The sequence below is a fragment of the Clinocottus analis genome, unplaced genomic scaffold, assembly GCF_023055335.1.
Source record: "Clinocottus analis isolate CAN_PGR_092001 unplaced genomic scaffold, fCliAna1.0.p SCAF_2, whole genome shotgun sequence".
In the NCBI taxonomy this organism is placed as follows: Eukaryota; Metazoa; Chordata; class Actinopteri; order Perciformes; family Cottidae; genus Clinocottus; species Clinocottus analis.
In genome coordinates, this window is record NW_027175931.1 from 18,478,165 (window position 1) to 18,500,890 (window position 22,726).

The 22,726-nt window shown below is 42.4% G+C and overlaps 1 protein-coding gene across 1 annotated transcript in view; it reads left to right on the forward strand.

Moving 5' to 3' along the window:
* The first annotated feature begins 3,406 nt into the window (after positions 1–3,406).
* LOC137790338 (protein turtle homolog B-like) overlaps positions 3,407–22,726 on the forward strand; it is a 49,101-nt gene continuing 29,781 nt past the window's right edge. Inside the window, 2 exon segments of the mRNA XM_068584484.1 lie at positions 3,407–3,683; positions 16,486–16,683. Coding sequence (XP_068440585.1) covers positions 3,620–3,683; positions 16,486–16,683 — 262 coding nt within the window. The 5' untranslated portion in view covers positions 3,407–3,619.

Consider the following 22,726-nt stretch of genomic DNA (forward strand, 5'->3'; position numbering starts at 1 on the left):
GGCAGGTTCGTCGGCTGCAGGCTGACTGACTGATGCTGCACGAGGCCCTCAGTGTACACATCCATATGTCTCTGTCACTGAAGCATCTGTGGGAGCTGTTGGGTCTATGCTTACACCTCCATGTGTACGGATGTACAGTACATGACAATAAGGAGCAGAAGTTGCTTTTGGTTTTGATTAAACACACCTCTGCTTTTTTGGACGTATAAACACGGCCTTCACCAACGTGGACAACACGCTCACAGAAGTGACAGACTGAGAAGATCCCACCGGACAACGACCCTAAAAATATACTGAACATGCTCATCTTGAAGACAAATGTCTATTAATTTTTCATGCCATTATTTTTGGCGGGGCACTTGACAGACTACAGAAACAGAGACTCAGATATTATCTTGCAGCATCTGTGAGAAGGAAAGTAAAAATACTATATTGTTTTCTTAACTGGTCGCTGTTCAAAAGAAGACTAAACTGTAAAGAATAAATAAAAGATGAACCAATTCAGAGAACTTCTCATTTCTTTAGTTTCAGATCCTAGTTCCAGGCAGCAAACATGCATAAACATCCGCATGGAAATCAATAAATGAGGAATCTGATGAATCATGCATGGCAAATGAACGTTTTCTTTTCTCTTTTGCAGAAAATATTCCCAAAGTTGTTCTTCTGGGCAGTACTTCTATTCTGCGCTGCATTCAAAATGTAGAAACATTGTATATTCCCTCGCTGCCCTTTGGTAACACAGCCAGCTAGTTTCCATACAACAGAGCTGGGAAACTACTCGTTCTGTTGCATAAGAGATTATTTCAACTGCTCTTATCTTTTCTCTGCTCTGCCTTGTAGGCAATCAAATTATATCATCCAGAGGAGGGAAAAAAAGAAGAAACAATCTCTTCCATGGCTTTGTGCAGCAAATGCTATTATGTCATGTGTGTGTCACTGTCGACACCGGCTTTATACTTCTCAGGGTAAAGGCCGAGTGTGTCCAGGTGTGGTGTCAGCACTTCTGTAACTTTAGGTGAGGGCTGGAGGGGGCCGAGCGGATGATGTGACCTTGTTTAGCCATGCAGCAGCCACAGCACACTCTCGCACACTCTCCCCTGACGGTAATTGTGAGAATCTGACGGATGCGCCACCTTCCAAATGGCTTGGTCATTGACGGTAACAATTCCACCGTGCAGCCCCCTCGGTGGGGTTCATTTGAAACCCTCCATTCCTCCTGTTTAGTCACACAGCTTCGATTTAAACAAAGACTCCCTGCCACCGCTGTTGATAATTAGGATCCATAACTCATGACTCAGCTTCAGTTGTACATGCCGTTGAGTGAAGCTTCCCCTCCAGCAGTAGTCGTGCTGTTTTCTTACAGGCGTATCACCTGCGATAGAGGAGGCTAGTTTTCTTTAGCTTCCAACACCTATACAGCTGCTCACACTGACACATGTGCAGTGCTGGAGCCAGCTGAGAGGGAGGAGTTTAGAGAGCATCGCTCAGATGCTACTCGTCATTAATCTCTTCTGTGAGGAGCCTATGCTGTTTTCACTGTCGTCCGTCCCAACCTTTTTTGGCTTGAAACGCATGCATCCCCTTTTTCACAGATTGAACACGTCTATGAGCAGCGAGCAGTTCAGCCGAATGGTAATGTTCCCTTTAGATGTATTCATTTGAGCAGAAACTATCCAGAGTTTAACCAAAAGTCTGATGTTTGTTTGTTTTTCTTATTCTCGAGCTTGTTAATCACCTGACAAACCCTCAGATTGAACCAGCGCCTCCTTGGGGGGGGGTCTGACCTGTTTTAGAGAAATAGCAACACAAAGTAAAGGGAACAATCTTGAATAAATGAGTAAAGAAACATTACAGATGCAAATGCTTCCACACAGTTTTCGCGGGGGGGGGGGGGGGGGTCACAGACTGGTTTGATGGGTATGAAAATGATGTGAATCACATATTACCGCTTTTGCAGTCACCAGATCGCAACCTGTCATGTCCCATGAGAGCGACGTCAGCCAATGAGCGAGAGTAACTTTGGGAGGAACATTGTGCTCAGAGTTTCAGAGACTTGGAGATAATATGCCGAGGAGGACTGAAGCTGATCTAGCAGCTCATGGTGCCCAATACCACTCATTATCTATTTGATTACATTTGTTTTCAACGTGTATATCTCAGAGGGACTGCTCATGTATCCAGTCAAATCTGGTTATAAACTAGTGATACAAATGTGCAAGTGTGTGGTGGAAATACTACTCGGCAGGATGTTACTGCAGGACTATCAAGGTCTGCAAACAAAATGGAGAATGTCTTTGATATTTCGGCACCTTTTTTTTTTTTAGATTTTCCTTGATTTCAGACAGCAATATGACAGTCTCCAAAAAAAAAAAAAAAAAAAAAAACCCCAGAAGGGAGGGGGGGGGGAGTCAGACAGATCGAGATGCCGAGACAAAACTGTGACAAATTCGGCTGAAAGGCTATCAGTTTGCAAGGATTGCTCTCACACGACAAAGACGCGTCTGCTTATTTTCCAGTAGCAACACAGCAGCCGGTGCGCGCGTTATTCTGGTGCGATCTGAGCCGACGTCGAGCAGCCAGAGGCGCACAGGCGTTACGGTCCCTCTGCATGTAGAAACCGAAGGGGGGAGTGAAAGGGAGGCAAGCTTATCAGTGCTAACCATGTGTGCGCAGTGGGCAACGTGATGGAGCTGCATCCTCGCGCTCGCTCGCGGCCATTAAGGAAGAAAAAAAAAAAAAAGCACCGTAGCCAAACGGTATTGTATCTGTCGCCACACCCATCACATAAAGCCAGACACGCGAGGGGACAAAAAAAGAGCGTTTCATGTCGGTGACAGCGACATGACAACAGCCGAGGGCTATGGGTGAACGACAGATGAGTCACGCACACACGCGCGCACACGCACGCACGCACACACACACACACACACACACACACACACACACACACACACACACACACGCACACAAACACACACATCCACCGGCGTCCGCTCTTTCTCATTGCAGATGCATTAAACCTGCGCCATGAACAACTGAATGGTGCCAACAATGATGTGGCGAATAATGCATGCAACAAAAAAAGCAATAAAAAAAAAAAAAGGCTGCGTGGATGATGGGCGGTGATGGTGCACGTGGTGCCAGTTAACGGAGAGGTATTTAAAGATGTGGACACGTCTCTCTCTGTCAATGCGCATGATACTGCGGTTCCACTACTATGGCACGCTCCAACTCACCTTGAATCGGCGCACGGCCGTCTCTCCTGTCATTCGGGTGCGGGGCGTACGGAGAGCCAATACACGCCCCAAAGCCTCAATCAGCAGCCAATCCGATGACAGAAGAGGCGGACCTGTGGCTGCATTCTCACACTTGGTTTCACTATGCGCTCGTAAAACGGCTCCGTCTACTACAAACGCGGCGGTGCAGGTGCTCTGTCTCTTCGGGAGAGGATGCGGATGGAAGGACGGGGGAGGGAAGGGATGAAGGGAAACGCCACGAGGAAAGAAAATAGGATATGAAAAAGGGGCTTTTGCTGGGAGACCGTAAGGTGCAAGGTCGAATATGAGAGATTGGTTGAACGGGGCACTTTGCGTGGTAATAGCTGGTCGGCAATAGTACTATGATTTGGTATGTGGCCACTCTGATAGCAAGTGTATTCAGCACCAGAGGAACGGCCGCTCAAGGTGAGTTGAAGTGCAATATATATTGTGCCGCACATATGATTTCTGCTGCCTCCGTGTGTGCTTGCTGCTGCTTTTTTTTTTTTGCAGTCGCTTGACATTTTTTTTTAAACCTTTTTTTTCATTGTACGTGAAGCGATATGAACTGTGGGGGTAATTCATCCCAACAAATGGCTGCATATCTCATATGTCACGTGAAAGTTCAGCCCTGGTTGGATCGTATCAGGAGAAAAAACAACAATTGTCTGGAAATGGCTTGGCCCATGTGCATGATATGTGTGAGGTGGGATCACATGCCAGTGATGCGTATGCTCCAGAATGACTGACAAAGATGGCTTGATTGGCATGGCTGCGAGGGCTTTTGGTCTGTATTGTGATATCCACGAGGCTCAGTTCGTGTGATAAAACCACGAGCGAGTCGGAAATAACGTCCCTGCATCTGAGAGAGGGGGGAGAGAGGGAGAGGAGGAGGGGGGGGGGGATGTGTGCATTGTATCATAGCAAGCAGTCCCATTTGAGCTCTTTAGAGAGGGGTGTGACCGTCTCAGCCTTCAAGACGGGAAAGTAACTAAATAATGCATTAGTGTCAGATAAAATGCACTCTTGAATTGATAGAGCTCGCTGCTGCATGCATGTGACACACATGCTGAATCCCACACTGCACATGGACACGGTGACAGTGCTGTGTGTAATGCACTGAGCACATACAGGCTGCAAGGCTCGACCCATGGTGCTGATCGAAGTGGCTCGTAAACCAGTCATTCCTGTAGCAACAAACTGCACAATATCCCTTTTGTTCATATTTTTCATCTGAGCACTCTGTATTGACCCATGTACTTACTTAACCTTGCTCTTCCACTCGTGTCCAGATGAGGGAGACATGTTCCAAGCTGACGCCTGGTAACTGATCCCATTGACCCCACATACCCAGTCAAAACTGGTCTGCTCACATGTCTGGCTCCTCCTGTGATGACAGCGAGGTCCAAGCCCGGCACAATGTGAAAACCTCCTCTCGTAAAACATTTTTAGGAAAAGGGAACCTCGCTCAGGCTCTCCATTTTTCGAAGGCCTTGATGAGGCCTAATAATATCAACTCAAAGACGTTGTCTGCTGTGGGCACTGCACTGCAGTCGTATAGCTGGCTGCACCAGGGACTCACAAATCACAACGTAGTCCACCAGTGGTAGTAACTTCTATAGTGTCTGAGCACTGAACTGCATGTTCATCACCTTTTCCTGACAATGAAGACCACAAACCAACCTGTCATCAATGAAAGGCTAGACAATAATTATGCAGCTTTGATGTCATGAATGCAAAGTTAAATACATTATTCTTTTGGCAGGATGTTGTTTGAGAAAGATAGCGAATGAGTAAAGCTAAAAGAGAAGTGTTTAAAAGCATTGAGATGAACTATTGAAGGAGTTTGCTTTGCATCATCGAGCATTTATTAAGGGAATAGTTTGATATTTCTGGGGGGAATAGGCCGGTTAGTTTTCTTTTGTGAGAAGATTGATTCTGCTCTCAGTTCAACAGGAAGTGACAACAAGCAGAAGATTAGCTTAGCATAAATACAGGAAACAGCTTAGCTCTGTCCCACGACTGAAACCTCTTTCCTTCACTAATTAACAGGTTTGTTTACACAGACAAACACCGGAATGTAAAAACAATTTTTTTTTGGAGAAATATTACATCTTTGTTACTTTGTGACAGAGCCAAAGCAACTGTTTCCTCTGTTTTCACCTTTTGTGCGAAGCTAAGCTAGCCAGCTGCTGGCTGTAACTTACAGTACGGACACCAGCTTGGTATCAATTCTCTCATCTGACTCTCAAGAGTGAAAAGTGAATCGGCTCATTTTTTTTTGTTACTGCTATTACTGTTGCTTGAATTATTGGTCACTGAATAAGCTGACATCTTTATGATTCTGCTCGTGAAATGCAGGTCGTGTTCTTCCCACAAAGGCACGGTGGTCATAAACGTGTCGTCATCTGCAAACAAAGGTGTTTTGAAAATGTGAGTTGGCCAATTTAATTGGAATATATTGAAATAGTGAGAGAGTAAACTGTATTGTCAAATATGAGGATTTACTTCTCTTTGTCCAGTTTGTCACTGTGAATGGATTAGATCTGTACGGGCTAAAACAGAATTGGTTTTGGCTTGGTACTGTAAAATATGATGCGCATTTTTAAGAATTATTCACAAGCATTTCTTCTTCTTCTCTTCTTTTAATCAGTAGAGATCATAGTTGCATACTTACAGCTCTATGCTGAGTTGTGTTAATGAAAAAGGCTGTCTGACGAGCAGAGAGTCCCAGAAGCATGAAATGTTTTCATCTTTAAGGGAAACTGAAAGTGTAAATGGGTCAAGTTTAGCTGGAATTATTCATGGCTGGCAGGACGGTGTTAAAAGTGGAAGGTGAAGTCAGTGAACAGAATCCTGACTTAAAAGCAAGTGTCAAGATTTTAAGAGACAGTGTCATCTGTTTTGATTGTTTTCCCTCATGGACACGTTTGCCCGCTAAAGGGAACTTGGGCAGGGGTCAAGCAGTGGGTACGTCGTATTAAAAGTAAGATATGCTCATTTGAATGTGTGCTACACCGTGTCTGTGGTGTGAGCAGCAGCAGCAGCTCCGTCTGTGTCTGCTCCGTCTGTGTCTACACATGATGCGTTCAGGCACGGCGTTGAGTGTAGGTCACCTGCGTTTTGGCAGCATTTGGAGCGCAACACACAATCACTGAAGTGTGACTTTCCATCAGACGTAAGGGAGGCTGATGCCTGGAAGAAATAAAAAAAAAATGGCTGAAACTCAGACGCTCTCTATTGTTTTGCTGCTTGCGCATTCTTGGCAAAAATGCCGATTTGCACATGAAGGAAACGCCATATTTGGCTGTGATTGCTACCGTCTGCAAAAAAACAAAGTTTGGCAATGGTCTTAGAGACAACATCCCTTCATAATAAAAGTCCCACTGGATAGGTGTTGCCTCATCCTATCAAATACCAACAGCCACACATTCCTGAATGATTATTTAAAAAGGTAAAACATTGTCAAGGGTCGATAAAACCTTCCTCACAGTAATATAAATAGCAGTGCAGTGCTGTGGTGTCTGATGTGCCTTCCAATTCATGGACCTAAAACTGGCTTTTCTGGATTGCGTGTCATCATTTCAAATCTACCTTGTCGGGGTTTTTAAGCACGGCCCGGTTTTACGTGGTTCATCAGCTTCACCTTCACCGCGTCAACAATATCATGAATTTGGTGGTTTTCTTCTTCTTGGCAAGTGTTTGAAGTCTTCAGCTTTGCTAGCGAGCTGTTGCATTAGCCGGTGGATTTGCTGTTGCATTCAAATATACATTTAAGGAATATTACATTTGATTAAAGTATTCGTACAACTTCACATATTCAGTTAGTTCAAAAAAGTCCACGAGGACTTGACAACCAACCAATCCATTTTTTAATGAACACCTTTAGTTTTGGTTCTTAGATTCAAATGTAGCATCTTTCTATGTTTGTTATGTGTCTTGTTGTCTTGTTGCATATGGCATTTTCTGCTGTTCATTCTTGCCATGTGCTTTTTGTCTGTTGTGCACTGTGAACCTCGTCTGTTGTTGTCTGTATGAGTCTGTTGTTGTCTATGAGTTAATACAGTTATCTATCTATCTATCTATCTATCTATCTATCTATCTATCTATCTATCTATCTATCTATCTATCTATCTATCTATCTATCTATCTACCTATCTATCTATCTATCTATCTATCTATCTAAAGTGATGCAGGAGGGATGCTGGTGGCAATGCAGAGGCAATTACATGTCGTTGGCAAGTGTCTGGGAGTGTTATAGTTGAACTATTTTCAGCCCGAGTCACTGACGGCAGACTGGCTCTCCTCTCAGGTCCTGAGCTGGGACTTGATGTGTTTTAAGCATTTGTTGAACTGGCTTTTGGCCATATGGTATTCATCTGTAATTCCCTTCTCGTGAGCCCAGCTCCTTGATGTTCTTACAGGAGCTCCCTCGTGAGCTGTGGCTTGGCACACTTGTTCTTGTCGCTGGGTTTCTTCTGAAGGCGCACTCGTTCAAAGACAGCATGATACAGACGCAGACAGAGGTGTCGGAACTGCCACTCGCGTACCTGAAGGTCTCCCAGTAGCGCCGATGCCGTGCCTGAAAGCTCTTCTCCTCTAGATTGCGGTTCAGGTCGTCGGGGCTGTCTTCACGTGCTGTCTGCATGTGGCAGCAGTCTGGGACGTTGTGTGAGGCTGCTTTCCATGAGATGGTTGAGGAAATGTTTTGACAGCAGTGTTCTAATTTGCCGGTCTCAGTGCAATTAAGGGATGTTTAACGTTGCGACTGCTTTTCTGTACTTGTTTAAAAAATCTTAATCCAAATGAAACTGAAACTGCCTCAATGTAACATACAAAACCAAATAGAACAATCTAAAGTTTATTTTTCTTAACAATACATGTCAATAAAAGACATTTTCCAGTTCCTGTCAAGTTGTTTGGCTCTCAACATCTATAATAATCAAAGGCCACTTGAACACTTGAACTCTGAGCGCTCTCGCAGGCTCTGCAGTGTCTCTAGTGTGGTTGGTGACGGGCACTAAATGCCACAGTGCCACAGGGTCAGTTCTATAAAAAGCAATCAATACTTATATAATACATATATCAATGAATACAAGCAAAAATAACACTTGAATTATGCAGTTGGTATTCATTTCATTTGATGTGTTGCAACTTTATATTCTTTTTTAGATTGTAGATGAGGTTCGACGGTACATTTATAGAACGAGAGTTCATGAAAACACATGCAGCAGAATAAAAAGTCAAACTGCTGAGTACCCTGCAGCTGACATTACTGCTATAGTACATAGCAGTAATATAGTAACAAGGCTGGGACACATTGCAGTAACGGAGGAAGCTTTCTTACCCTTTACGTAAAGTGGCAATCCTTAAGATTTCACTTCTGGTTGATTGTAAATATTTTGTTGTGTAAACTGCATTCGAAAATCCATAATGTGCTTTTTTTTCTCCATTTCTTAAGTCTTTGTACAATGGAGAAAAACTATAATATAATACTGCGTATGTTTTGCCAGTAATTTTGCCACAGACACCCAGTTTGTAATACTGCAAATATTTGAATATTGTGATACTTTCATCAGCGGGTCCTGGTTTAATCAGCATTGTGTTACCCTCCTTCAGCTAAGTAAATGTAGTAATACCTCAGTTTAGAAATACTCAAGTAAAAGTGCATTGCTTGTCTGAAGGAGGATTTTTTTCCATTAAAGAGAGCAAAAAAAAAGCTCTTTGACTAAAGCTAGTCATTGTGTGGAACAACATCCTTGACATTTTGACATTAAATACATTTTACATTGCTGTTTCAATTGGTCGGGTTGGAGCCAATTCAAACTACTTTATACCTTGCTATGTGTAATTTCATGAATAGAAAGTATCATCTTTGTATTCAAGGTTCAAGGTAACAGTTAAAGTATTTTTTTAAAACAACATCCTGTATTGTTAACCATAAGTATGTGTGGTTAACATATTTCCCCTTCTGAAATGATTTCCTCCTGGTCCAAACTGTTCCCAACAAATCTCTTCTTCATATTTTTTCCAAGCTGTACTTTTTCGCTCCCAATCATAAGAGTACAGCATGATGAGCTTAGGAAAGGGCCTGTGCTCAAGCTGTGGATGGCAGACGCTCCGTACTGGGCATGTGCCAGCGCTGCCCCTCCCCCTCCTCCCTCAGCCAGTCCGGTCCCAGCGGAGTCTCGTTTTAAACAAAGCCTGCAGCATTCTGGGAAAGCCAGTTTTTTTTTTTTTTCCGGATCATGTGGTTCTGGTGGGATGGACCGCTCTGCCAGCCGCTACATGATCATCTCTCTGAGAGCATGTATGAGAATAGCAGTCAAATATGATCATTGTGTTGATGTCACTGCAGGTCCAGTTCTAGCATATCTGTCTTATCATGCAGCTGGAAAAACATAATATGTAGACCTGCGTTTAATCAGCCAGTCAACCAATAAATTACAAATGACTTAAGAGGGAATTCTAATGATTTAAACCTGGAGAAAAAAAAACAATAGTCAATGAGACCAACATTTATACAGTATTATGTTAATTAATAATGTAATAATTGTGTAGAAGTGTGTATTGATTATTGAAAGGGAAATAACATTTTTTTGACTGGTATTTTGATTTTTATCTTCATCCACATTATTTTTAGAAAGTGTGTTTCTTTCAAATATGTAACAAAGTGCTTAAACATGAATGAAATAGACCAAACAATACACTTGTTCAAACCAATTCAACATAATGAGTAGTTACATACAGAGATCCTTCATGTTGCAAAAAAACAACAAAAAAAACGTCCAAATCACAATAAACCGATATATTACAGTATTTATAATGTTCATGCTAGTTCTATTCTTAAAAATGACGTTGCACTTGCTCGACAGACTCCATCTTCAATCACGAACACATTTAATGCCTCTGAAAGGAACGCTGCATAGGTCGTGTCGTGCATCTTTTGGGGGGAAATACATACATGCATCTGCTGAGAAGCACTTCTTTCCAGCCATAAGTGTTGAGTTTCCACTGAGCGCACTTCTGTGGCTCTGAACTGCAGCTCGAGTGTTTGTGTGAGAGCCACAGAAAGAGGAAGTGAGCGTGAGAGAGAGGGAAAGGGCAAAATGGGAATTAAATGGAAGTGGATACGTTGATTGGGAGACATGTGGAGCTGTGGAGATCTGAGCCGCGTACACGGAGAATAGGAGCTCTGCGTTGCTTTCAATCTTTTCATTCACACTTTCACACGTCATTTAGTGATGCTGAATAAACGCAATCTCATAACCAGCTGCACGTAGACACAAACAGCACTAATAAGAGCTGTCTGCAGCTACACGTCTCCATGTGTCATTCTTTATATTACTCATTATATCTCCTCTAAAAAGTGACTGGAGAGTTTATGGGACTTACAGCTGCTGCCAAAGATGCTCCATTGTGTGCACCTCTGGCGGTGCAGTGCCCAGCGATGTTGGTTCGCCCTTTTGTGTGTTTGGCAAGTCAAGCCCATTTCACACGTCGCTCCTCGCTGTGTGCTTGAGCAGGTGTCAGCACATCCTTTGCATCCCTGACAGAGCATTGCTTGTGTGAAGGGGGAACTTTGTCATGATGGAGAGCTAAAGAATGAAGAAGAGAGGAAATCCATCTCGGATTGTCCGCGTACAAAAGTAGAAGTAGAAACACTGAGGTTGTTTTCCGAATACCGGAATATACCCTGTTGGTATCCAGTGGGTAATGTCATTTACAAAAATAACATTTTGCCCGGAAGTCATTTGGGTTCTGCAGGAATTTGTTCCTAAACTCTGATATAAGGGATCACTTGTGTTTCCCTTGAAGTCAACAGTGTTTTGTATTGTGTTTTTGGAGTTGATTGCATGGTGCAAGTGGTGTTCATTTGTGAAGATGATCTTGCTGGACAAAACGTGGCAGTATCATGAATGTTTTTTTGCCAAAGAGCTTCTTTTCTGCAATTATCCAAAATGCAATCATAAAAAAAAATCCCATCGGCCTTTTGTTGAGAAAACCAGTGCGATCAAACAACACGTGTCATCCCTCCAGCGCTCATAATGTGTCAAAGTAAAACACTGACAGCGATCAGTTCCTTAAATAAAGAATGCATTTACTACTACTGGATGCTTTAAATCAACGTTGAATGTTTTCAATGCAGAACTGTATTCAAAGTATTTTCTTTGTGTGGTGTTGATTGATTCTGTTAATTAAACTTAAACAAAAACAAGTGAAGTAAAGGATCTGAAAAGTTCTTCCAATACTGCAAACAGGCATATCCTCAGCACCACACACACACACACACACACACACACACAGGCCATTCTCTGATGTGACCTTCAGCACATGCAGGCTGGCATTCAATTACCGCCCTGTCAGTGGCCCGTCCAGCCCGGTGGCTGCACGTCCTTGAGAGTCTCTCCAGCCTCCGTCCAGTCTATATTCCATTACATCCTCCACATCGGGAGCTCTGTCCGGTGTGCAGCCCTCACGTCCTCATCACTGAAGGCACACACACGCAGCTTGATGGGTCCTTCACAGCAGCTCCGACTGCAGCGAGCGACGCACTCTCGCGTGCGCACACTCAATCAGAGCACAGGCTAAATTACAGTTGGCCGGAGTAAAAAAACAACAACAAAAAAACATCGTCGACCAGAGAATTCAAGCACTGCTTTTCTAAAATCGTCTTGAACTCTCCTCAATTTTCATATTTCCACAATATTGTCCAGTGTGTTATTGCACGTCATTACCGTCAAAACATTTCGCAGGATCTGCTCTCTGCTTGTTGCCCCCCCCCAAAATGCCCCTGAGAGTCTGTTTACTGTACAAATTTGTGATCATCACTGAAATGACAGTGCGGCGCCACTTGAAAAGCGCTCCAAATGAAATCTCTTGGCTTTAACCCGCTTGCCCCTCCGCTGTTTTGCTGCGATGATTCATGTGCAGCTGTTGATTGACCTCGAACAGTCGATGTAGTTACGTCACAGCGTGTGGATCAGTCGACGTTTAGCTCCGACTGCTTACCTCGGCTCTCAACCTTTTGGAAACCGTGCGCCAAAACCTTCCTGCGTCCATTTTAAGTCCCATCATGCCCCATTCAGACAATCTTTTGGCATAAAATATGTCTTTTTTTTTACACCGTTTTTTTGACTGAAACTCCTTCGTCACAAGTCAAGTCTCTGTTCGTTGTTGCAGATTCTGATTCTTTAGGTCCTAATCTTTTCAAAAAGTGTCTTATTGATGCTCCAGGAGGCATTTTTAGAGAATCTGGCTCACATCATGCTGGATGTTCATAGTTACGATCAAAATATCTTTTAAAAGTGATTTTTTTTTTTGCAGATATACATTTCTTTCCCCGAGACTTTGCTGAACAGATACATACAATAAACACAAGAATTGGAATTTGGGGTTCCTACGATGACTCAAACACAGGGAAAAAGAGGTCTGGAGCCAAAATTGGTTCCACGGTTTTCACCGAGTTAATGTTTTTGTTCACCTGTGTGCTTTGCTAATATTTCTTATGTATCTCATGAAGAAAAAAAACTCGGGGATAAGTAAGCTGTTGTAAAAGCAAAGCTCTCACTAGAGCTTATTATGTTGTTGCAAAAGAATCAAAGCAAAACACAATTTTTTAGAGAGCAAGGTGTGATAAGAAAGTACTCACCATCGAAGTTGATCCCTTCAGGAATATTCAGGAGGAGAATCTATGTGAGTCGTGTGATCTGAGTGGAAATCAGTCCTATTTTCTTTTGTACAAATGACGATGACTCAAGAGAGTTAAGGTTTCATGAAATGCCTCATGACCAAACCCTAAAATGTATAACTCTTAACTTTGTGAACTTTGTCTCAAAAGCCTTGACAATAAGTTGAGACAGATGATTCAATTAGTATTTATTCTGATGTCTGATTTCAATTGAGAGAAATGCTGAAGTTGCTTCAATATTGTTGGACTTTCTTTGTTGTTCTCTCTTCCTGAATTTATGGTATCTTGCTGGCTGTTGGCTTAGTTATATGCAAAACACAATAAAAACAATATATATATATATATATATATAGCTCAAGAAAATCAAAGTTAAAAGACAGTTTGCAGAATCAAACCATTAAATATATATATATATATATATTTATATATATATATATATATATATATATATATATATATATATATATATATATATATATATATATATATATATATATATATATATATAGACAAGAATTAGACCAAATGGTTAGTCAAGAAAATAATAACTTATTAATCAAACTGTTATACTGCCCGTTTAACCTATTAAACAATTGAGGGATGTATGTTGCTTTTGTACATGCGCTTCCTGCCACACAGGATTTATGTGACAGCTGACTGAATTGTTATCCTTCAGGAATTTGATCATAGCAGTAAATCCACTATGCCAAGTATGGATACATAACACATATTGGTCTCCTGGATTTATTAGCTCTCTGATTGATGCAGATCTTACTCAACAGATTTTACCTGTGTGTGTGTGTGTGTGTGTGTGTGTGTGTGTGTGTGTGTGTGTGTGTGTGTGTGTGTGTGTGTGTGTGTGAGCGCATGTGTGTGTGTTTACGGAGGGCTTCAGCATCAGTTGACATTTACAGAGCCAAAGCAATCATGAATTGCCATCATCTCTTAACTGTATTGATCCCTTTATATCTACAGTGCTGTTTGTTTGGAAGTCCTTAAACATGGGCGCTTGCATCGCATTCATGTGTCAGTGAGAGCGTCAATATTTCCTCCTGAATAAGCCCCATAAACTTGATCGGGTCACCGAGTCTCCATTAAGGAAATGAAAAAGACAAGAGCGGTGACCAAACCTCTGCTGATTGTCACGTCATGAGGATCCCATAAAGGACTTGGAAAATTATTAGCACCTCCAATATATTATCTCAAGTCTTTAAAGTCTGTCCTCTGTCCGAGACGTGCTCCCACCGCCACTGGGATCCAAAAATAATGCCAGCCAGAGAAACCTCTGAATCTGAAACCTGAACTGCAGTCTGCTGCGAAAACAATAGACGTCAGCAGCAGCAGCAGCAGCAGCATGCGCAGTTGTGCCACATGGGTTTGAGCCCGGGCTTCATGTCAAGTGACTCTACTTACTCAAACCAAACAATGTGACCAGTGTGTTTCATTATGGAAGGGATCTGCATCTCTGTTTTGTTCTGGAAGCCATGGAGCAGGGCCCATAAGTAAAGACAAAAGACATTCAAAGTCTCCCTAGAATGTGTTATTAACCACACATTGGAGGACCACGCGTCTTTGTTTCCTGAAAATCCCTGAAACAGTTGTTTCTGATTGCAGTGCAGCATTGCCGGAGCTCACTGACCTATAATTCACTAAAGAGCGTTCATCGAGACAATTCGGAACGTATGTCTGAGCGGTGGCCCTGCATGGGGTGTTGAAAGTGATTATTGTAATCGTTTTTAAAGGTGTTATAAATGCGGCTGCAGTGGAGCGTGCTCAGGTGTGAATTCCAGGATTTTGACAAGCCTGAAAGGATTAGTTTAGCAAATTTCTGATTATGTTTTCACACATAACTGGATGGGACAGGTTTTCTCTGAAGTGCATTAAAGGTCACGTGTCGTTCAGGTTGCAGGGCGGAGGGTCGTCCCAAAGAAGATCTCTGCAACGATCAACTCTCCTCTCGTTCAGTCTCGCCAAACGTCACGCATGTCGACACGCTTCCCCCCCCCCCGCTTCATCTAACACCAACCAACAGTTTCATCTTCATGAAAAATGCTGCTTTTTTTTTATTACCGGCATAATTCAGATGCTCCAACTTAGTACATGAAGTTTTGGTTCTTTCTGTGATAAGCAGCATCTGCGGCTTGTGGTTGTCAATCAGCTCCCCAATCAGAAGTCTGAAGTCTCACTCGTGACATTTACATTGTATTTTATTGGGCATTACATCTGTTTCAGGTTAGTTTTCAGGCTCGCGCTGATTTTTGCACCCTCGTGTTGGTCTGACAGAGCTCTAAATGTTCAATTGCTGTTCATTGAGTCACAAACATGCGTCTCATTTGGTTTTTGCCGCTCTTTAGAGCTCAGGGTAGCATAGCATAGCATAGCATAGCTGTTGTTTCCCTTCTCAACAGATGGGTACAACAGTAACAGATTCCACGAGATGAGAGGCCAATAACAGGCAGATCACATCTCCACTTTAAAAAAAAAAGTGAAAGTGTAATTGTGGTTCAATCTGCCCAGTTTCAGTCCAGAATCAGTGCTGGCTGAAACAAATAAAGTGGATTAACTCCGTCACAGGATAATGCAGATTAAACTGGTAAACACAATCACTAAGTGATGCATAAGGCCTGTAGGGGGGAGTCCAAGCTTCATGTTTTCAGACAGGAGAACTAAATGAACATATGCACAGCTGAAAAGGCACAGATCAACATTTCCATTTCATTCTATGCTGACTGTGGCGAACCGCAGCGCAGGGACGCGTCACAGCAACACCAGTGATGCCGGAGCCCCTAATACCTCAGAGTCCCAACATATTTGCTCTCCTTGTGAAAAAAAATTAGCCCCGCTAATGCAAATGACGCTGCTAATGAGAGCGTTAAGTTATTCAGCTGCTGTCTCTCCGGAGTGATACGTCAGCATGTCTCCTGATCCCTGAAGTGATTTCCCCCCCTGGGCGAGGGCGGGTAGTCATGCTCGCTCTGACGGTGGAGATACAGCCGGTTCAATGAAAGCGGGGGTGGCAGCTGGAGAAAATCCATTCCCAGAGTGAGCGTTCTGCTGAGCCAGGTATGCCGACCTTTCAGTCATCTGATAGGTCATCGCTCGGCGGCGTGCCTGGACTTTCGTGGCTAAACGCCAGGGCCTGGCGGTGCTCATAGTAAAGCTTATCTGAGCAGCAGCCAGCTATGATCAATGGAACCCCTTTGGCAGCTCATTTATGGTACAGTATGGCACAGCCACAGAGCACTCAGCAACAGATGCAGGTGACAGATGACAATAGGAATTACCCACGTGCATTGTGACCATTCAGAAACTCTGTGCAGGACACGGCTGCATGTTGTTTTACTCCATTGTGTGCAGTACTTTACGTGATTGGCTATAATTGACGCCCGCTTATTGCTGTAAAATGAATCTTGGATGCACTGAGACTTGTCTGCTCCGCGGCCATTTTGCGTCTTGCATGTCAAACTCCAGCGCCGTTGAGCTAAACGTCGTCAAACATTGTTTGTGGTAAACGCCGCTTCTGCATCTACCTCTCAGGTGCCCACGGAGTGAGAGAGGAGCCCCGGTTTGTGACGGCGCGCGCCGGTGAGAGCGTGATCCTGGGGTGTGACGTGTCCCCTCCCCTGGACGGCCAGCAGCCCCCCTATGTGGTGGAGTGGTTCAAGTTTGGAGTGCCTATTCCCTTCTTTATCAACTTCCGCTTCTACCCTCCTCATGTGGATCCAGAGTACACTGGTAAGACGTCTGTGTTCTTTCAGACCTGGATTTCTTTGCTTTATCTTTCGCCACATCAACAGAGACACTGTGAGAAGTTTTATCGAGCTCATCTAGTTTAAAGCCTTTGAGTTAATGAGCATTTGGATGGAATAAATCAGGATAAAAGGGCCGTCTAGTTGCTCAGCAGAGTAAATCCACGGGACTTGATCGCGTTGACAATGCAGCAGATACAAAGTTGAGAACGAGAGTCAAACTGTATGCTCTGATCAACAAAGATAGGACAGCGTGACCTCTTGAACTCTATGTTATCAAAATGTTAAAGACAATAACAACTCCTTGGATTGAATAGTTTCACATTTTGGAAAATAAGCTTATTAGGTAGCTATGTTCTGGCCGTAGCTTCATATGTCTACTCATATCTATATACTTGTATCTGTAGGCAATGAGACAAGATGTTGGTGTCAGAAGTGTTCTGCTTTCCATGTGTTGTCATAGTAATATTGACCAATCACGTTTGAGCGGCTGTGGCGGCGTGCAGGTACATTGTATGTGTTGAGCAAAAGAGGCTCCACAATAATTTAGATGCCATTGGTTTGAAATGAGCCCGTAATTTGGCTCCTTGTGGAGCAAACCGTTCGTCTCACAACTCCAACTGCTCAAGTTTCTAATTGGACTGTGTATATGACTTCAAAAACATTACAAACTTTCGCTTTAATATATAATCATTATGCAAATATGTCTTTGATTTTGCATCATATATGTAGATGTCCCTACACTGCCGCAGACCTAATTATAAGTTTCTGGCTGAGAAACTTCTGACAACCAGTTAAATATATAACAGGCTAAATGAGCTGTTTACATGCACCTCCCAATCCTATTGCATTGAGAAGAGTGTCCTGCACTTCCAGTGTGATTCAGTCTGTTTTCCAGCTGTTTGGACTTTAAAGTATAAGGCATAGTGCAGTTCACTGAGGCCTTGGCGTTTGGGGCTGTGCATGGGCCGTCTGCTGCCTCTGAGTGCATAGTGAGAAATAACTGTCTCAGCAATTTACAACTGCATTGTAGATGTATTCTTACCTACACACTCAAATGACAATGCAGCACAGAGCATATAGTGTAGAGTCTATACAGTGGGGTAGGAAGTTATTTATTGAACAGCGGTATATAATAAAGCATGAACATCTTTGTATTCATCAGGCTAACAAATCACTGGCATTTAATTGAAAAAAATGCTATGGATTGAGCGTCAGAATACGGATAACATGATATAGTCAGCCTACCCTCATTGATATACATGGGGTGCATAAAATATTAGGAACATGTTCGTATAAATACAATATCATTCAAATGCACCATCAAGAGCAGCCTCCAAAAGGAAAATTCCCTAAAACTGTTTCAACAAAAATCCAATATTCCATTATTCACTACCTTTTAGCTCTGTCTTTGGTCTCAACCAACACATATTAGACTCTTCAGCTGCTGAACGCTCCATTAATTCACCAGCTCGGTACCAACAGTGTTTCTCTACATTGAGTTTTTACGTTGAAAAGCGCTGCCTGTTATTGTCAAAAGCGTTGTTATGAGATTGGTGAGCCTGAACTCATAAAACCATAACGATGAACTGAAAGATGCTACAAAGCTGAAAGAGCTCATGGGATCTGCATCAGTGGTAATTCTTTTTAGATTTGTCACAACAATCAATCCCTTTTATTTCTCTATAACTTTAGAATAAGGGTGACTTAAACATCTCCTCCTGGCTTCGCCTTCACCCAGACTACTTGCAGCAGGATATCGGCTCCTCTGATGATGCTTCAGCGTTTGTGACGAGATGGCGAGCTGTCAAAACGGGGTCAGAAAGATCACTTCCTGTTCCCACCTCTTTAGCAAGAACAAAACCCCTGCCTGACCTGCTAATAGCTATCCTTATAGTTTAAGTGTCCTATATGGAGACACAACAGATTCTTCTGGGGTTTTTTTTTCCAGTTAAAAGGGTGTGAATAGTTTTAACTTCATTGTAATTCCCCGTGGGCTTTTTCAAGCAGGGTCATTACTACAAAGAAGACTAATGGCAGTGACTCACTGTCGGGGAAACCCTCTTTGTTTTGGTTTTGTAGTGGCTGCTGTAGAACCTGCAGTCGCTATATTGTTTACTTTAGCCTCCTGACCGGCAGCCGGGTATGATCCACCGGTGGAATGGGGCATGCTGGGACTTAAAATGTGCGCATGAGGATTTTCGCTCACGGTTTCCACGGTTAAAACAGCATCGCGCTTAGCGTCGTTCACTCACGCTCTAGTTGGCCTCTGCCATGTGGCGTCACGTCCGCTGCTGAGGAATTACCAGGGAACAGATGCAACATGAATATGGCCAGTCTTAATTCATAGATTATAGTTTGTCGTTGTTGACATGCAATCCCTCGAACGGCGTGATCATGACGCCGGACAACAGCTGATGAGATGCTCATTGGGTCTGTGAAGTCTCAGCTCATCTGGGCTCTTCCCATGGATCGTTATCACTGAATCAAACTGGTGAATAGACTAAATGTGATATTATCACACAGTTGCTATCACAATAGACTAGACTGTCCATCAATGCTGCACCTACAGTTTGTACAAATCCAAATATTATCACATCACTTTTAGTGACATTAAATCCATCAACGGGTCAATCAGTTGGTCTGGATATATATATATATATATATATATATATATATATATATGAAAGAAAGGATGTCACATCTTTTGATGGAAATACAAGTTTCAATCTACAGAGGGCTGGATTTCATAGACAAAGAAATTGATGTACTTTAATGGCCCTCATGATCACCTATATATATATATATATATATATATATATATATATATATATATATATATATATATATATATATATAGGTGAAAAAAATAGCCTTTAGTTCTAATTCTACGTCAGAGATATTGAAAATAACACTCAATCACTCCACAGTATCTAAAAGAAATCTGATATTTATTGTAATTCACGCAGTTTAGCTGATTAAAAAGATACTTTAGACCACAAACTGCTAATAATACTTCACAAGATGAAATACAAAGGCTGTTGATGTGTTGGGACCACAAGGCTAGCTATGTGTTCACCATCTTAGAATGATGCATGTTCCCATGTTGGAATAATGAGAGGTTTTCTTGTGATGATGGGTGACACCAGAGTACTCTAATGTAATGTACAGGAATGAGTGAGCAGGGATCTGTTTTGCTGAGATGTCAGCTTTGTAAAAAGGTACATTAGGTTGGTAAAGACTTTAATAACAAAGGATGAAAAAATAAGACTTACAGGTGTGCATAATTAACTGTATTTATGAAAGTGCTAAATTAACTTTACCAAGTTGTATATCTTCCTCCTTTTAATCGGAGCTCGTTTGGACTTAAACTGCCAACGTTGTCTGTTCAGATCTTTAGTGTTTCCTCTCCAAAGCTTTCCTATCTGACAAAGCTTGTGATGTGATCTAAACAAGGTTTCAGCTCATCTGTTTCCACAGCAGACAGAACGCTGTGCTGTGTTGCAGCGTGCCCAGGGGGCCGTCCCCGACGTGGATACAGTGCTGTTAACTCTGTCTCCAGCAGCGCCCTCGCACTCTTTGACAAATGGGAGCTGAGGTTGATCCCCACCCTTCACCCCCCCCCCGCTCCCCTACACACACACACACACACTCAGCACTTCAATGCCCAGGCAAAAATAGACTTTTTAAAGACAGGTTACCTTTTCTACAGACTGTAGACTCTTCTGTCTTCCCTCTTTGTTGCATCGATTTTCTGCTTCCAAACTAGAAAAAAAGCTTTGTCGGTTTGCTACCCCAAAATAAATACGCTTATTAGGTAGCTATGTTCTGGCTGTAGCTTCATATGTCTACTCATATCTATATACTTGTATCTGTAGGCAATGAGACAAGATGTTGGTGTCAGAAGTGTTCTGCTTTCCATGTGTTGTCTTCGTAATATTGACCAATCACGTTTGAGCGGCTGTGGCGGCGTGCAGGTACATTGTATGTGTTGAGCAAAAGAGGCTCTACAGTAATTTAGATGTCGTTGGTTTGAAATGAGCCCGTAATTTGGCTCCTTGTGGAGCAAACCGTTCGTCTCACAACTCCAACTCCTCAAGTTTCTAATTGGACTGTGTATATGACTTCAAAAACATTACAAACTTTCGCTTTAATATGTATATACCTATATATATAATCATTATGCAAATATTTATTGGTTTATAAATCATATATGTAGATTCCCCTACACTGCCGCAGACCTATAAGCAACACCCTCTCACTCTTTGTCAAATGGGAGGTTGATCCCCACCCTTCACGCCACCGCCAACATCAGCAGCCATCCCTGGGTCGGGGTATCTCTCTATTGCGTTCATATACATTAACGGGAGAGACACCCTCCACATCAATATATTTGCCTGACAGTTTGATGTAACAGTGCTTACAGAACATCTACACATCAAAGTTCGGGAAAACGATCCATCTCCGAACACTCGTCAGCCAGCAGAAGCGAGTGTTTCAGTCTGTTGGGCTGTCAGAGGCGGCCATGTGAGCAGCGTGCTGGAGGCTTGAAGACAGACAGCTTAGCAGCTGAAGATTTCCCCATGCCTGGTTTCCTCAACTTCTCTCATCCCTTGTGATTTCCTCTTTTTTAGAACTCCAATTTATCCTCAGCCCTGGAAGAAAAAAAAAAAAAAGTGCCGGGGATGGAGAAGTTTTATGAGAAATAGATGATTTCTTTGAGGTGGAAGGCTGGTCTTTTCCCACAGTGACATCAAATACTTTATTTTAATTCCGCTGAAGGTATGGCTCCTAGGTAGTTTCATGCATGAATTCCAATACTGGAATGTAGCTGCGCTTTTTTTTTCTTCCAAGCCCACAATTATGGTTTAATAATGTGAAGTTTAATCTGTTACAGTTCAAACATTTTGAGGAATATGCTTATTCGTTCTTGCCGAGAAATAAATGAAAAGATCAATATCGCTCTCATGTCTGCACGTTGGATATGACGCTATACAGCCAGAAGATTTCCCCCTGCTTCCAGGTTGGAAATATCTAGCATGCTCACTAATTAATATTTCTATCTTGTTACAGAAAAGTGAAGACTAAATCCTGCACATAATCCCCCAGAAAACAAAAACATGTCATTTTAGTAGTTAGTTTAATACAGATTAAACCAACAAACTGGTTATTTCATCCAGGGCAACTGCTTCCCCTCCAGGTTCTGCTAAGCTTACATCATATTTTGATTTATTTGGACAGAGAGGCCTGCTGTTTCCCCTTGTTTCCAACTTTTATGTCGAGCTAACCATCTCCTGGTTGTCGCTATATCCTTATTGTAGACATGCGAGTATGGATCTTCTATACTAAATCTTAGCAAAAAAACATTTCCTTAAATGTCAAAGTAATTTCAAATCTACAAACAGAATTATTATGGCAATAATACGTAGAGTTTTGGTGGTATGCATGGTCTTCACATCCGTTTTGTCTTTCCTTGTTCAGTCCCTAAAAACTGAAATCCAGCCGATTTGTAGGCTCTATATTTCCCAATAGGTATGAAGTACAGTGTTTGTGTTGTCTGTTATCTCTACGAGAGGCTGGCGACCTGTCCACGGTGTTTTCCTGCCTTGCAGTGCTTGGACAGACTCCAGACCACCGCACCCCCTTAATAGGAATGAGAACAAATTGGTTTGTCACACTCGACTTTGTGCATTCAAATAGGCTTGAGCATATGTTAATTTTTATAAGTAGTAGTTCAAAGTCTTAATTTATGGAGCCGCTGTAAAGAAAATGTAAATGGGAAAAGCAGAGATTCATAAAATGTTGCACCTAATCCTAATGACATTCAATACTCAATACTATATGTTATTTGTTGTTTTAATCTCTTTAAAAGACAAACAATAGCATTATTTTACACCATAGCTTGGTGGCTATACTTTTGATGCAAAGCCAGTGCATCATGAATCGGTTTTTCTTCATGCTGCAAGAAGCAAAAAAAAGGTTGACGTGAAGCACTTAACATCCAGCGACTATGATGGATCTCCGTGGTG